This window comes from Chiloscyllium punctatum, chromosome 2 (assembly GCF_047496795.1).
Source record: "Chiloscyllium punctatum isolate Juve2018m chromosome 2, sChiPun1.3, whole genome shotgun sequence".
NCBI classification, from domain to species: domain Eukaryota; kingdom Metazoa; phylum Chordata; class Chondrichthyes; order Orectolobiformes; family Hemiscylliidae; genus Chiloscyllium; species Chiloscyllium punctatum.
In genome coordinates, this window is record NC_092740.1 from 25,503,442 (window position 1) to 25,520,582 (window position 17,141).

General features: G+C 42.3%; 1 protein-coding gene across 1 annotated transcript in view; it reads right to left on the minus strand.

Moving 5' to 3' along the window:
• Positions 1-13,030, minus strand: part of vegfc (vascular endothelial growth factor c) — a 288,381-nt gene extending 275,351 nt beyond the window's left edge. Inside the window, exon 1 of the mRNA XM_072594594.1 lies at positions 12,423-13,030. Coding sequence (XP_072450695.1) covers positions 12,423-12,542 — 120 coding nt within the window. The 5' untranslated portion in view covers positions 12,543-13,030. The remainder of the gene's footprint in view (positions 1-12,422) is intronic.
• Between the last annotated feature and the right edge of the window lie 4,111 nt (positions 13,031-17,141).

The window sequence follows — 17,141 nt, forward strand, 5'->3', positions numbered from 1 at the left end:
TCTCCACACCCCTTGATCCCTTTCGCCATAAGGGCCACATCTGGGTCCCTCTTGAATATAACTAATGAACTGACCCCAACAGCTTCCTGTGGGAGAGAACTGTACAGGCTCACAACTCTGAGTGAAGAAATTCTTCCTGATCTCAATCCTGAATAGCTCACCCCTTATTCTTACACTGTGAGCTCCAGTTCTGGACTTCCCCAACATCAGGAATGTTCTTCCCACATCTAGCCTGTCCAGTCCCATCAGGATTTTATGTTTCTATGAGATGCCTCTTTCATTCTTCTAAATACCAGCAAATCCAAGCCCAATCATTCCAATCTTTCCTCAGACATCAGTCCTGCAATCACAGGAATCAGTCTGACGAACCTTCGCTGGACTCTCTCAAAAACACGAATGTCCTGTCAGATTGAAAATCAATATGCAGCATCTTTCAAGAATTAACTATGAGTTTCTCTTTGAAAGACAAGATCTCAGGAATGACTGCAACCTTGATCTCAAATTCAGATAGATTCTGTTGAATCAATTCTGGCTGCAAATGGGAAAAAAAATCCTTTTATCTCAAATCAAGCAATAATTGTCCAGCTACCATTTTCTACCACCCACCGTTATGAACTTGATTTTTCTACCCTGTCATCTCACAAGAATCAGAAGGGATTATGTTTGCAGAGTATGTCATTCTTTTCAGCTTTGAACTAAATATTAAATGGTGATGTTTATTGAAACAGCCTCATATTTCACATTGAAATTCTAGTCAAAAAGTAGTCTACCATTTCTTATGAAACTTGCAACAAATAATGTATATTTCAGGTTTGAAATAAACATTATTTGTTGCAATATCAATGCTGATTATTTTAAAAGCATTTGGTGCGCCATGCAAAGTTTGGGAGTGCTGAAAAGGAGCCACAATGTGAAAGCACTGTCGTGGATTCAAGGTGACAAACAATACTAAACTAAAAGATCAAAGTGACACCCTCCTCCTGTCAATAAAACAGAAAATGCTGGAGCAACTCAGCAAGTCTGGCAGCATCTGTGGAGAAAGAAACAGAGTTACATTCCAAAACCAATTACTCTTCTTCGTAACTGGAGGGGGCTGGAAAATTTTGTTTCTTTATGTTGCTGATGAAAGGAGGAGGAAGAGGAACAAGTGGCACAGATGGAGAGGGGTGTCCAGAGCAAAAGACCAAGTCCTAATGGCTGTAAAGGAGTGACACAGATGTTAAGTTGATGTTAATGATAGGTTTAAATTGAAGAAAATGGATCAAATCTATTGCAAGCAAAGCCAACAAGACACAGGATCTGCTGGGGGCAGTGTAATCAAAATAGAAGGCAATGTACATGCTCTACAGGTATTGAACACAATATTGAAGGCTATGAGGTACCCAAGTGGAAAGTGAGGTGCTGTTCCACCAGATTGTGTTAAGCTTCAATGGTAGTTTGCAGCTGGCCTAGGACAGGAACGTCAGTATGGCAGCAAGATGGCTTATTGAAATGGCAAGTGACTGAAAGTTCGGGGTCATTTTTAAAGTGGTCACACAGTCCATGTTTGGTCTCATACAATGCAAAGGACAACACATTGTGAGCAGTTAATGCAACAGACCAGATTAAAAGAAGTCCCAAAAAAATGCTGCTTCACCTGAAAGGTGTGTTTGGGATCTTAGACAGCAAGTAGAGAGGTAAATGGCAAGTATTACACCTTCTGCGTTTGCATGGCAAGGTGTTTTGTGGTGAAGAAGTCTTAGGAGTGATGGAGGAGTGAACCAGGTTGAAACAGGGAGTGGTGGGAATCTTGGACTCTCTCATGAGATAGCCTATGAGCGATTCTGCTTCCTTCAGGACTCAATATTGAGTTCAATAATTTTAGGGCCTGAGCACCTTCCCCATGTCCTTACCCCAACCCCTACACACCAGGTCTTGACATCACATTGGCTGCTGTCACAACCAACCCACCGTCAGCCACTAATGGCACCTATTAGCAACTATTGTTTCTGCCCGGCTGACCTTTGTCTGCCCAACTATGTTTTCTCTCTGTCTCTCTAGGCTCCATCTCCCCCTGTTGTTTATTCTTCTCCTTCCCCCCCCAACCCCCCACCCCCCACCCCATCTTCAGCATATATACCAATTTTTCCTGACTAAAATCAGTTCTGAAGAAGGGTCACTGGACCCAAAACATTAACTCTGCTTTCTCTCCACAGATGCTGCCAGACCCGCCGAGTTTCTCCAGCAGTTTCTGTTTTTGAAGTCTATTGAAGTTATTGATCAAATGAAAACATCAAGGAGGAGGTTGACAGACTTTTGACTGTAAAGGTATTGAGGATTAAGAAATTAAGACTTGGAGATGAATTTGAGATCAGGCATTAACTGAACAAATGACGAGGCAGGCTCCAGGAACATTAAGTGGCCTTCTCTTCTTATCTTCCTACCATCTGCAATACTTCAGCCAGAAGCTGCTTTAAACAATTTCCTGTGCAGATAAAACATGAACATTTGATGCTTGCAAGTCCAGGCTGCTACCCAGAGACACTGTCATGCACAACTCAAACAGTCATTTTGATTTATAAATGGCCTCCAAAATTATTACGCTCTCAATGACAGAACATTACTGTTGAACACCAGATTTATTTTGTAGCTTGCTTGCCAGTGAAGTGATCCAATTAAGGCAAATGCACACACAAGTTTTCACTTAATGGATTTAAAATTACATATAACACACTGAAAGGCTTGTAATGTGCTTTTTTCCCTGACAGTAATCAGGGCCACCAGTACTTTAGATAAGCTGAACAGCCCACTGGTCAGAGGGCACAATGCGCAACTTATAACTTTCTCTCTCCCTGCAATTACTTTTTAATGCTGACTCTAGCTGTTGGGGTTAGGCTAACAAATATTTAAGGGGAAAAAAAGGCTTGCATTTGTATAACACCTCTACTGACCTCAGAAGATCCCCCAAAGCATTTTGCAACCATTTAAGTTTAAACTTTAATAAAGTAAACATGTCATCCAGTTTGTGCACAGCAAACAGCACTGTGATAACAACCATATGATCAATTCCAGTAATGTTTATTGAGGGCTAAATATTGTCTTTAAATGGTGAAAAATGTTTCTGGCTTGGCACTGCTGCTAATTCGGGGATGTGAATGCACGCTTGGACACAGCACCAACTCAAATGGGTTAATTTGGACAAACGGATTAAGTCAGGAACATTGTTACTAAAACCAGGCTGGTAAATAATCATGACACATTTCAGAGATTATGTAAGACAGCCATTATCTCCGATACTAACGGCGGTCAAGGGTCATCCGCTAATTAGGGTCAATGGCTACAACATGAGAAGATGCTACGCAGCCCAACAATTTGCGATGTTGTAGGTGATCTGATCCTGCTGTTCATAAAAGAGGTAATTAACAGCAGCCTGCCGTCACAATGAGCACTCATCAACACAATAACAGTTGATCAGTATAAATGCCTCAATCAAAACTGAATCCCTTGTTTGGGAAGGAGCTCCAACACAGTAGCTAAATTATTCTGATCAATTTTACTTGGCTATTAACAGCAGAACGAGGGCTGCAGTTGCAAATTAATGCTTATACAGAATCTGAAGAATAACTCACTAATATTCATTTGAATTTGAACAATACTTTTGTTAAAAAGGAACTACCAATATTTGTTCTTATAATTTCACAAAATCTACCTCAAACTTAAACAAATTTTGATATATGCAATGTGAAGTTATAGAGTCATACAGTCATATATTCATGCAGCACTGAAACAGTCAACGCATCAGTGCAGACTAGACATCCCAATCTGATCTAGTTCCATTTGCCAGAATTTGGCTCACATCCCTCTAAACTCTTCCTATTGATATTCCCATCCAGTATTTTTAAATACAATAATTGTACCAGCCTCCAACACTTCCTCTGGCAGCTCATTCCATGCACGCACCACCCTCTGTGTGAAAAAGTTACCTCTCACGTCCTTTTTACATCTTCCCCTCTTACCTTAAACTTATGCCCTCTAGCTGTGGACTCCACTACCCTAGGAAAAATACCTTAGCTATTCACCCGAACCATGCCCCTCATGATTTTATAAACTTCTATAAGGTCACCACTCAGCCTTTGATGCTCCAGGGAAGAAGGCCCCAGCCTATTCAACCTCTCCCTATCACTCAAAGTCTCAACTGCTGACATGTTTGTAAATCTTTTCTGTACCTGCTCAATTTTAACAACATCCTTCCTATAGAAGGGTGACCAAAATAGTACAAAATATTCCAAAAGTGGCCTCACTAATGTCCTGTACAGCCTCAACATGCCTTCCAACTCCTGTACTCAATGTTCTGACCAATGAAGACAAGCATGCTAAATACCTACTTCAACTCCACTTTCAAGGATTTATGAACCTGCATCTATAAGACTCTTTGTTCAGCAACATTCCCCAGGGTCCTACCATTAACTTTATAAGGCAATACCTTTGATTCACTTGTTGGTCAATCAGTTCATCACCCAGGTGCTCAATTCAGAATTTCTTAGATGACACAATGGACATCTTAAATATTTTTTATTGGCTTGCTCACATTTATTTCATCAAAAGTATTCATGCATCCCACAGCTATTGTGTGCATCACTTTGTGCCATCATACTAATTATGCAGCAACTATCAGCAATGTTTTTTAAGCTGCAATAGCACAATTAAAAGATTGCTTGACACAGATGTCATAGCAGAGTGCTGAATGAATGCCTGCACAGCTATTGGGTATGATACTTGATCCTCAGAGCTCAACCCAAATTAGCAGGCTGCTGTATTTCCAGGTCTGATGGAAAGAACAATATTATTCTTACAAACAAAAAAATTTCTTCGGAAGTTTAAATCTGAGACAAAATCAAAAATGATAGAAACACCCAGCAGGTGTAGAGAAACACAAGTTACGACTGATACAGTGGATTGATGGCTTTTCCTCATAATTGGATTACTCAGGAGAATTATATTATCCTTACTTCTCAGTGTTTGATCATTTATAAAATCCCAACGTTAACGGAACCCACTTGCCAGGAGACCGATCAGGAGAAACACTATTTATACTCCTTGTGAATTTTACTCTCCAATGGATGATGAGGAATATTAGACTGGATGTAAAACTGGCATTCCATTAGATTGTGGATTTTCTGCCTGGTAGGTTACAGAAAAAGCGTCCCTGATGCTTCAGAATTAGAGCTAACTTCTGAATCCAAATTTTTTAAAATCCTGTTTGGTATTAAACTTGGACATAATAATTTGCACAGATTTGAATGTCTGATCCAACCTTGCTAACCAGTCTCCCATGGGGAACCTTAACGAACGCCTTACTGAAGTAGTAAAGCTGTTTTTTTTTAATTTTCGATTTACTTCTCCTAGTCTCTTCCAAATTGACATGCACAGGAAATTTTAGGACAATTTCTGGCACAAGGAGTCCAACTTTTCATATATTCCGTTTACATCACTGACCAATATGCTGCCCAAAGAGATTTACTCCAGATATCGATGGGCTTCATCACATCATTCTTTCACTGCCGATAGGGAAGGTTGCACTCACTCCTGCAATATTAGCATTCCTTAATATTGAGCAATTTATGTGGATTGTTTCTATTCCATGTTGTAAAGTGATTAATCAACAGCAAAACAGAACAATTTTCGTAGCATGACATGAAAACAAGTCAGAACTATTCCACATACGTGACTTCAGCATATAATTATCAATCATTAATCTTCCCTCGCATTAATAGTAAGGTGTGTCACTAATTCCAGTTACTGTACATCATAGAATCCCTATAGTGGGGAAAAAGGCCGTTTGGCCCATCAAGTCCATACTGACCCTCTGAACAACATCCCACCCAGACGCATTCCTCCAACCCTATCCCTACAATCCTGCATAATCCCTTGGCTAATCCACCTAGCCCACACATTCCTGGACACTATGGGCAATTTATTATGGCCAGTTCATCCAACCCAAAAAAACCTTGGACTGTGGGAGGAAACCCATGCAGACTCCAGAGAGAATGCACAAACCCCACACAGGCTGGAATCAAACCCGAGTCTCTGGCGCTGTGAGGCAGCAATGCTAATCACTGAGCCACTGTACTACCACATTGTTTTCCAGCATGATGATTTGCTATGTGCAATAAAGAAGCCTGTTATATAGGCTATCAAAGTAAATTTATCACCAAACCCACTCTGTGTAATATCACTTTTAACAATACGTTCAATTTTGAAAATTGCATTCACTGAATTCCTAATGCTATAAAAACACATTAAAACTGAAATTAATGTTTTATATTGGCCTCGATGTTGCTGATGCAGTTTAATTTGTTAATGTACCCATCAGATTACTTATTTCTGCACCGCAAAATTGTAGTAAGTGTGATAAGTGAGAGTTGATAAGAAGGTTATCAGAGTAGTAAGGACCTCTTCAACATCAAGTCTATCTCTGTAACCACTGAAATAGAAGGACTGAGTAAGGCACACACTGAAAGATGATAATTCCAATTCAGAAAGAATAATAAAGCGAGAGGAAGGAAGAACGAGGCTTAAGAATGAGAGAAAAAAGACAAGAGAGGAAACATTTTTAAAAAATCAAACTTCACAATCTTTCTGAAGTATTTCCTACTCTGGGGAGAGAGACTCCCACATTTCTATTTTAAATTTCTGTGCCTATGCTGTTCATTCTCATGTCAAGATCATAAATCACATAATTGCAAAATAAAATACCAGCCCTAAATTACTGAGATAAGATTCATACATGTTAATGGTGTCACTCCAGCAATTTTGGGGCACACAATGACTAATCTCACAGTGAGAAAGCAGTTATTTGAGTCTAGATGAAGCTTAAAGCAAAAAACAGAAACAGAAATTGCTGGAAAAACTGCATTCACAATTCTTTGATATTTTCTTAAAAGACAACCATCCAGGAGAATTGGAACTTCTTTAACTCGAATCCAGTTAATGGGTTTATTTTAATACACAAATAATGGTACCCATCATTTATTCCCCGTAATCCTTTTGGCAATTTCTGAGCTAACTATTAAGGCATTAACAATATCTTTCGCTGCCCAAAATTAGGAATGCTTATATAAACCAACAGCAAAGTTATTTGTGGTCTCTGAGCTCCTTATCTTGCTTCACGTCAAGGAACTTGGCATTTTTTTGAAGTTAAAAGATAAATTTGCACATTGCAGCATGTGATAAGATAATGTTAGCTCCCCCAGGCTGCTATCACCAGTGGTCGAGAAGCAATGGAAGCCACAGCAGCTATTGTCATGACAGTCACAATTGCCTTGGACAATATAATTACAGGTTTGTAAAAATAGCTTTCTGTCAGCTTGGCAGACATCAACCCCTTTGAGAGCAATTCTCTTCGTTGGCTGCTCTTATGGTGCACAGTTCACAAATGCTTCAGTAATTTTTTTAGATTAGATTACGTACAGTGTGGAAACAGGCCCTTCGGCCCAACAAGTCCACACCGCCCCGCCGAAGCGCAACCCACCTACATCTACCCCTTACCTAACACTACGGGCAATTTAGCATGGCCAATTCACCTGACCTGCACATCTTTGGACTGTGGGAGGAAACCGGAGCACCCGGTGGAAACCCACGCAGACACGGGGAGAACGTGCAAACTCCACACAGTCAGTCGCCCGAGGCGGGAATTGAACCCGGGTCTCTCAAAATTGGTTGGTCTTATTGCTCTGCAATAAGAACCATGTAATTATGCTGTGCTATATGATTTTCAAATCACAATATCCACATGTAACCAGCTTCATTTGGCATTTTGGTATTATTCACAATGGCTGAGGATGTTTAAAGTGCTAAACTTGATAGGCCTGTTTCAGTTATCAATCTGCAGTCAAAAAGCATTGCTTCCTGTGACAAGACTGCAGTATGATGCTGTCACAGGTTTGATGGGATACAAAACTGCAATGTTGTGTAATAAAGTAAGAAGGAAGGAAAAACAGGAAAATAAAAATTTCGTAAATATGCCGTGACACTCCAAAGGAATACCATTGGTGAGTTAGTGTTTTCGAGATGTTGTTATTGTTGCAATATAGTGAAACACAGCAGCAAATGTAAACACAGCTAGATCCTTAAAATTATGAGAGAAAAGAAAAACTGGCAAGTACTTTATTGGTGGTTAATTTATGAGATTAGAAGTGGGACAAATGTTAGCGCTCCATCACTGTAGCAGATGCTTTATCATTCAGTCTGAATGCTGCATTCAAGCTTTCATAACACACCGAGACATTTGTTGATCTTTTATGGTTAACTTATAGATTTTTGGCAAGACTGCAATTATCATTTGGCAAACCCTTTCTCATTTGTTTAGGCACACAACCAAAAGGTGTGAATTTCATCAAATTATTTTGCCACACCTCTTGCACATAATAGAACCATGCTCACTTTAAAGGGAATAGACCCTCCTGAAATCCTTCTCCCAAGCTACTCTCAACATTTCACGGTGGAATTTAGATTTCTTGCAAGTAATAATGGAACAGAGGAGAAAGAAGGATGAAAAGCTGGAAAAGATAAGGAAGTTGAGACTGAAAAATGGACTAAGTAGGACTGGCAAGTGGAAAGTTTGGAGGAGGACAGACAATTGCTGGGAAAATACGTTGTATAGCTGGCAGCAGGGAGAGGTTAAGACTTTGGCAGCACTGTTGACAGCTGCTTTTAGTTGGAACATACCCTGCAAAATGCCATGAACACACCATCTGCGATCCACAAGGTTTTCAAAAAAACTTCACATAATGTTATAATCAGCTCAGCAGAGGATATGACTAAAATTACAGTAGCCCCATTCGGTGAGTGATAGCGCCCTCCAGCTCTGACCGCAGAGAGGGAAATCCTTTTACCTTTCAAAACAGCAGAATCATATTTTCAGCTCCTCCTAGATTTTCTAAACGTGTAATTAGGTCGTTAAAACCCGCTTTCATTTACCTATTTCTTATGCATTCAGTGTCCATCACCAACTCAGTCAATTTCTCTGACTGCTTGTGTTTACCATAGTGTCTCAATTGCATCTCATTCTCTTTCTCTCTTTGTCCCTGCAGATATATGTAAGATGTAGGATTGTGTCTCGGTATCTCCTTCGGGAAGGTTAGTATTTTCTCTCAGAATGCACCTCAAACAGAGATTCATGAACTCAAAACACTTCTCTTACATTTTTTTACTGGGAATCAGCACCTGATAGAGAAAGGGTTCACTTCCTTCACACGAAGGTGTACCACCCCTCCTGCCAATGGAAGTGCCCTACCAATTGAGAAAGATCTATATAGTTAAGCAACTTTGACAAGTCTGATTGTGCTGTGTGCATCTCACTGCCTTTGAGTGGGAGCGTTTGAAGTCTTGTGTCATTTTCTTTCTGCTCTCTCTCTCTGTCATTTTTTAATTGCTTTCCTGTACATATGCAACTGAAATGTATTTGTTGGTCACTAACTTTATACACCTGTGCACGGGTGTTTCTCTCAGATTCTGTGTTTGTGTGAGACAGTGAGGAAAACAGATTCACCTAGGCGCAAGAATTCCCTGTGTGGATACTCTGTGCATGTGTATCTGGACGCTATCTCAATCTATTTGCTGGCTGCTCAATTTATAGATATGCCTTTCCTCCTCTTGTCTTTTCTTTATGCCCTCTTTTTCCCTGTCTTCCTGTATCTCCTATCTGTCAGTAAATAGCTGTCCTCTGCTTACATTCAATGTCAATTCCTTTAAGCAGTGGAGCAGATTCTCTTTCTCGTGTCCACCTCTGTCCTTTCTCCATCCCTCCTACATCCCATCCCCCGATGTGTGACTGTCATCTTCTATGAATCGGTGTAGTTTATATATACAAAGTCCTCACTCCCCTCTCCTCTATCAGTAACAAAGAGGATTGATAAGGGCAGAGCAGTGGATGTGATCTATATGGATTTCAGTAAGGCATTCGACAAGGTTCCCCATGGGAGACTGGTTAGCAAGGTTAGGTCTCATGGGATACAGGCACAAAGGTAAAAGACAGAGGGTGGTGGTGGAGGGTTTTTTTCAGACTGGAGGCCTGTGACCAGTGGAGTGGCACAAGGATCGGCGCTGGGCTCACTACTTTTCATCATTTATATAAACGATTTGGATGTGACCATAAGAGGTATAGTTAGTAAGTTTGCAGATGACACCAAAATTGGAGGTGTAGTGGACAGCGAAGAAGGTTACCTCAGATTACAACAGGATCTTGATCAGATGGGCCAATGGGCTGAGAAGTGGTAGATGGCGTTTAATTTAGATAAATACAAGGTGCTACATTTTGGGAAAGCAAATCTCAGCAGGACTTATACACTTCATGGTAAGATCCTGGTGAGTGTTGCTGAACAAAGAGACCTTGGAATGCAGGTTCATAGCTCCTTGAACGTGAAGTTGCAGGTAGATAGGATAGTGAAGAAGGAGTTTGGTATGCTTTCCTTTATTGGTCAGAGTATTGAATACAGGAGTTGGGAGGTCATTTTGCGGCTGTGCAGGATATTGGTTAGGCCACTGTTGGAATATTGCGTGCAATTCTGGTCTCCTTCCTATTGGAAGGATGTTGTGGAACTTGAAAGGAATCAGAAAAGATTTACAAGGATGTTGCCAGGGTTGGAGGATTTGAGCTACAGGGAGAGTTGAACAGGCTGGGGCTGTTTTCTCTGAAGCGTCGGAGGCTGGGGGTGACCTTATAGTGGTTTATAAAATCATGAGGGGCATGGATAGGATAAATAGACAAAGTCTCTTCCTTGGGGTGGGGGAGCCCAGAACTAGAGGGTGTAGGTTTAGGGCGAGAGGGGAAAGATATAAAAGGAACCTAGGGGCTACATATTCATGCAGATGGTGGTACATGTATGGATGAGCTGCTCGAAGAAGTGGTGGAGGCTGGTACAATTGCAACATTTAAAAGGCATCTGGATGGGTATATGAATAGGAAGGGTTTGGAGGGATGTGGGCCGGGGAGTGCTGGCAGGTGAGACTCTATGAGGTTGGGATATCTGGTCGGCGTGGACAAGTTGGACCGAAGAGTCTGTTTCTGTGCTGTATATCTCTATGACTCTATGGCTAAGACTCTATCCCTTAAAATTCATTGACATCTATACACCTTCATCAGGAATTTTCAATATCCTCAGACTCTCTCGAACTTGCAAGGTTACCCTGGCTATTTCCCCTCTGACTCTCTCCTTTCACAGCAGCAATGAGTAGATTTCTACAAATCTCTGGAGAGAGTGGGTTTTTTCATTGCGTTACATTCCTCAACCCCTTCTTCTTTACTGCTGTCCTCTGTCCCACCTCCTCACACACACTCAGTCTCACACTCACACACACTCTCACTCACACACACACACACACAAATTATTGTGTTTTCTATTAACAAAATGTCACTGTTCTCTCAAAAAATAAGGAAGGAGACTTTGATTTACAAATCCCCGTGTCTGACATTCTATCTCTCACAAACTTGTATCTCTCACTGTTGCAGATCTACCTTGTGGTAAACCTGACATTTCATTGTTAACAGATAGTGAAGGGATGGACCGTGTTACTGCAGACGAGTTGAAGGAGAGAGAGAGAGAGGTTCTATGTGCACTTTTAGTATGCTGCTTCCTAAATTTCTCAGCGAACTTCATTCTGCTACAGAGAGCTCTTGAACCCACGCCCCCGTCCGTTCGCCGACTGGGATCTTTTTTTCACTCTCTCCCTCTCATCCACACTGAAACTGTTGGCCAGACTGTGCGGGGAGGTGTTTTGACCTACAAAAAGCCGGCGGAAGGTCGCAGAGAAAGTCCAACGAAAGTTCAGTTAACACCCAAAGCAAATCTTCCAGAGACCCTATCTCCTGTGAGCAGCTCACCACGCTATTTCAGAGGGAGGCAAATTCTCAGATTCTACAAATGCTAACTATTTCATATGAATATGTACGCAGAATGTCATCCAAAGTTATGTGTTGAAAGTATATATGGCTCAGAAAACATGCATTAAGATTGTATGCGTGCATTGAAAATTCATGTGGTGTATGAAAAGATATGCAAAATAATGTTGCATATATATAAAGTTTCACAAGCTTTCGATGTTTACTAAAATATACATAAGTATACAGGAAAACTATTTTGTTATCACAAAGTTACAAGTCCAACAAAAGTTGCATCTATGTTAAAAAGTTGCATAAGTGTCAGATGGTGACTGAAGATGTATGAAAAATCTACAGCGGTTAGAAAAAACTCGGCAATCATCACACTTCTAAATTTCCTCGCCCTCAGATTCCCTGCTGCTTGTGTCGCCGAAATCCTGTAACGCGAGTGAGAAAGTGAAGGTGATTCTTTCATTGAACAGTGATACAGTAGCCAGACAGCAACAACAGATTAAGACAGCCCAGGGGACTGGAGTGAACATTTTGTTTTAAATCCCTCCCTTACCTTCGGTTCGCCCCGCTCCTGATAGTCATCGTAATAGTCCTGGCTGGATTCGTAAGCGGAGTCCCTTTGCAACAACGCCGTGTAAATCAGAAAGAGAGCGAGCTCAGAAACCAGCAGCATCTTTGAGCCGGGATACAATACAAGGCGACGTCGGCCGGGGCAATAATTAAAACAAAAATAATCCTCGGATCTCTTGCCTTTTCCTTTAGGGATCAAGGTGGAAGGGGAAAGGAGAGGGCGGGAGAAAGGGGAGGGGGGGGGGAAGTAAACAACAAAAAAAAAAGAGAGGGACTGAAGGATTTAAAATGGCACGAAACGTGATATTCTCTTGGACGGTGGCGCTTTCTGGGTCGTTAACTTCAGCGGAATAAGTGACACTTCTTTGTAAAGGCGGTGGGGGAGTGAAGTTTATCCACGTGTTGCCTGAATAAGCGGAGCTTTCACTCTGACGATCCGGTGAAAGAATCCTTCTGGCTGGTGGATGAGAGACAGCCAAGGAGGGAGGTTGGGCATGTTTAATCCGCCGACAGCTCGGAGTTCCCCTCAAACCTTTCAGAGCAGCTCTCTTCCCCACACAGACCAAGTTGGATCGGATCTCTCGCCTACTCTATTTATATAAAGAAGTTTGGCAAGGAATACCAGAGGCGGGGGGTTGGGTTGGGGGGGGGGGGGAGACACGTGCACATTTTAAGCTCTACACAACCAGGAAATGGGCCTGACAATCCCCACGTGGCTACAAAAATATAAAATGTACAAGCCTGGCTCTGCCTTTTTTCACTCTGACAGCTCTCTGCTCTCTCTCTCTCTCTCAGCCCAACCGCGATCAGTCCTTCGCCCTCCTTGGTAAGTATGCATTGTTAAGGCTTTCTGACAAATCCCCATATCCCGGGGACCAAGTTTCCAACTCAATCCGAAACAGGTTCACTTCAATAATATCGAGGACCTGCATTTGTGTAGTGCCCTTCACCGTTGTCTCGAGATTTTATTTACAGGCGCCGGAGACTTCCGTGGACATGCTCTCATGTGGGAAGAGGGGAAGGATGATGGGGGATGAGGGGCGCATGCATTTGTACACAGCAAGATCCCAGCAGAAGTGATGAAATAAGCAGCAGGTCAGGAGCTGCGGGTGGAACTGTATTTTCCTCCATCGCGCTCTGGGATGTTTTCCGACTGTTTGAAAAACATTTCGACTCAGGGAGGGTTTCTCCGATACTGAAGGGCCCAATCAGTAAGGCGGGGAAACGTCCGCTCTGCAGTCTAGGGCGAGAAAACACCACTTCAAACAGTTAGTAAGAATAAGCCAACTGAGCCATTCTTTTTTCTTAAAGGATTGGTTTAGATGTGGGAGGAGCACAAGATTTATTGTCCCATTGCCTCGAAATGCTGACTGGGATCCAGTGGATCACGCTTCCGTTAGTAAGACTGAAAGAACATAAAACAACACCTGGAGAATCTGACAGTTTTACATCGGTTAGGGGTTTACAACAATTGGAAAACGTCATTGGTTAGTTTTAATGACAGTTTTAGTTGTTGAAATCATCGGAAAGCGCTAACTTTTCAAAATAAAAAGTAATGAGTGACTTACTGTTCAGTACTGGAGCAAGTCACTCACCTGACAACCCAAAGCCTGTCCACCATCTACAAGGCACAAGTCCCAAGTGTGATGGAATACTCTCCACTTGCCTGGATGGGTGCCGCTCCAACAACACCCAAGAAGCTTGACACTATCCAGGACAAAGCAGCTTGCTTGATTTGCACCACATCCACAAGCATCCCCTCTCTCCATCATTGATGCTCAGCAGCACCAGTGTGCTTCCGACAAGACGCACTGCTGAAATTCACCAAAGATCCTCAGGCAGCACCCTCCAAACCATGACCTAGCAGGACAAGGACAGCAGACACTTGGGAACACGACCACCTGCAAGTTCCCCTCGAAGCCACTCACCCACCCTGACTTGGAAATTTTGACTGGATCAAAATCTTGGAGTTCCCTCCCTAAGTGTATTGTGGGTGAACCCACAATAAGTGGGACTGCAGTGATTTAAGAAGGCAGCTCACCACCACCTTCTCAAGGGCAACTAGGGATAGGCAATAAATGCTGGCCCAACCCCACCCCCACAAGCCATGCACGCACACACACACACACACACACACACATACATGTTGGCATGGGTTAATTCAGAGGAGTTGACCTTTCTTGACTGTTCATATCCACTATTAACACCTATTCTGCACCTTATCCCTCCTTTACTATGGTTAGCAACCTCTTTGCCTTTTGCACCCTCGTCATCTGTTTCAATCTGCTACATACCTTTGTTAACACTCTTAAAACCCTCATTTTCAAACTGCTTTCAGTTCTGAAGAATTCATTTTGAACTCAAAATGTTAACTTTGTTTTGTGTTTTTATACCTGAATCTGTTGTGGCTGCCTGTTGCACATTTTGGAATCATTTGGTGTAAAAATCATCTGGATTGAATTGGGACTAGCCTGAAATCAGTAAAATAGATGCATCTCTTCAGTATATTCCAGTTGTTACCCTACAGAATGAAATTAGTCTGCATACGATCAGTTATTATGTTTCATTATTGCATTTCTGTGGTCATTCATTAGAAAAATATTTATTTCATGTCTTAGATGTCTTGAATTAATGTATTATCATTTTATTATTTATTATTGAGTGTTCTATTGCAGCAGTGCCCACCGAATGAGGATAAGGTGGGCTCATGGTGCAAATCTCGCCAATTTTGTCCTTAGACCGCACCCTGGAGAAATCTGTCCAGTCTTGTTCCAAGTAGCTGTGTGATTCAGGATCCTGTGTCTATAGGCTGTTCAACAAATCAGCTGCACTTGGAGGGCATCACGGTTAAAGATGCTAGTTAAAACAGAAAGTGCTAGAGAAATGCAGCTTGTCTATAGAATCCATCTACCAGGCTGGCTGTCAAGTAAAAGCTTCCAACATTCTCAAAGATCCATCCCATCCTGGCAATGTTTTTCTACACCTCTACCATCGGGGAGAAGGTACAGAAGCCTGAACACACACACCAGCCGGTTTCTAACAGGTTTCTACCCTACTGTTGTTAGAATATTGAATGGACTCACAAACTCTTAACATTCGCCTGTACCTGTGTTTTTGTTTTTGCTGCTGTTTACCTATTATTTACTTATCTATGCTACTTAACTCTGTGATCTGCCTGTACTGCTCACAAGACAAAGCTTTTCACTGTGCCTTGGTACACGTGACAATAAATTCAATTCATGTGAAGAGAGAAGCAGTGTTTTGTGTCTATATGACTCTTCTTTGGAACTGAAAACCTTTGGTCTGCCAGAACTTGCTGGTCTTCCAGTGAAAAGAGTTGACTGGGCGCCTCCTAGCAGAGCGCTTTAGGGAACATCTCCGAGACACCCACACCAATCAACCAAACCGCCCCGTGGCCCAACATTTCAACTCCCCCTCCCACTCTGCCGAGGACATGGAGGTCCTGGGCCTCCTTCACCGCCGCTCCCTCACCACCAGACGCCTGGAGGAAGAACGCCTCATCTTCCGCCTCAGAACACTTCAACCCCAGGGCATCAATGTGGACTTCAACAGCTTCCTCATTTCCCCTTCCCCCACCTCATCCTAGTTTCAAACTTCCAGCTCAGTTACTGTCTCCTTGACTTGTCCGACCTGCCTATCTTCTTTTCCACCTATCCACTCCACCCTCTCCTCCTTGACCTATCACCTTCATCTCCTCCCCCACTCACCCATTGTACTCTATGCTACTCTCTCCCCACCCCCACCCTCCTCTAGCTTATCTCTCCATGCTTCAGGCTCACTGCCTTTATTCCTGATGAAGGGCTTTTGCCCGAAACGTTGATTTCGCTGCTCGTTGGATGCTGCCTGAACTGCTGTGCTCTTCCAGCACCACTAATCCAATATTTGACTGAATGTTGCAGACTGGCACATTCCAAGGACTACATGCTGAGGGACACAATAAATCTCAGGTTCAATGGGCTCAGGTTATTTCCAAGCATCTATGAGCCACAAGATACTGAAGGGGCTGGTAACACCCTAAGGCTCTGTGTATGTTCAAGATTTTTTCTATTCATTTACAGGATGAGGGGGTCAGCATTTACTGCCCATCCTGAATTGCCCACAGGCCATTTAAGGTCAACCATATTGCTGTGGGTCTGGAGTCACATGGAGGCCAGCCCTTAGGTGGATTGGTCATGCTAAATTGCTAATGGTGTCCAAGGATGTGCAGCCATGGGAAATGCAGTGTTACAGGGATAGGGTAGGGAGGTGGGTCTGGCTGGGATGCTGTTCAGAGGGTCGATGTGGATTCATGGGTTAAATGGCCTACTTCCACACTGTAGTGATTCTACTATTCAGTGAAACTTGGTAAGGGTGGCAATTTCCTTCCCTAAAAGACATTAATGAATCAGGTATGTTCTTCCAACAATTGACAATGGAGTCATGGTCATTATGGGACTCCTAATTCCAGATTGTTCCTCTTGAATTCAAATTTCATCATCTGCTATCTGCCATCGTCAAACCTGGGTCTCTCAATTAAGAGTCCAGTGATAATACAACTAGACCATCACCTCCCCTATATGTATGGAAATATATTGAAAGCACCTCAGAATGAAACATAATCCAGAGAGAAAAATTTCATATTGATTGCACTTTTGTAATTTGCAGTTGAGAAGTTTTGGCCTTAGGTTGTATACCTAAGGTG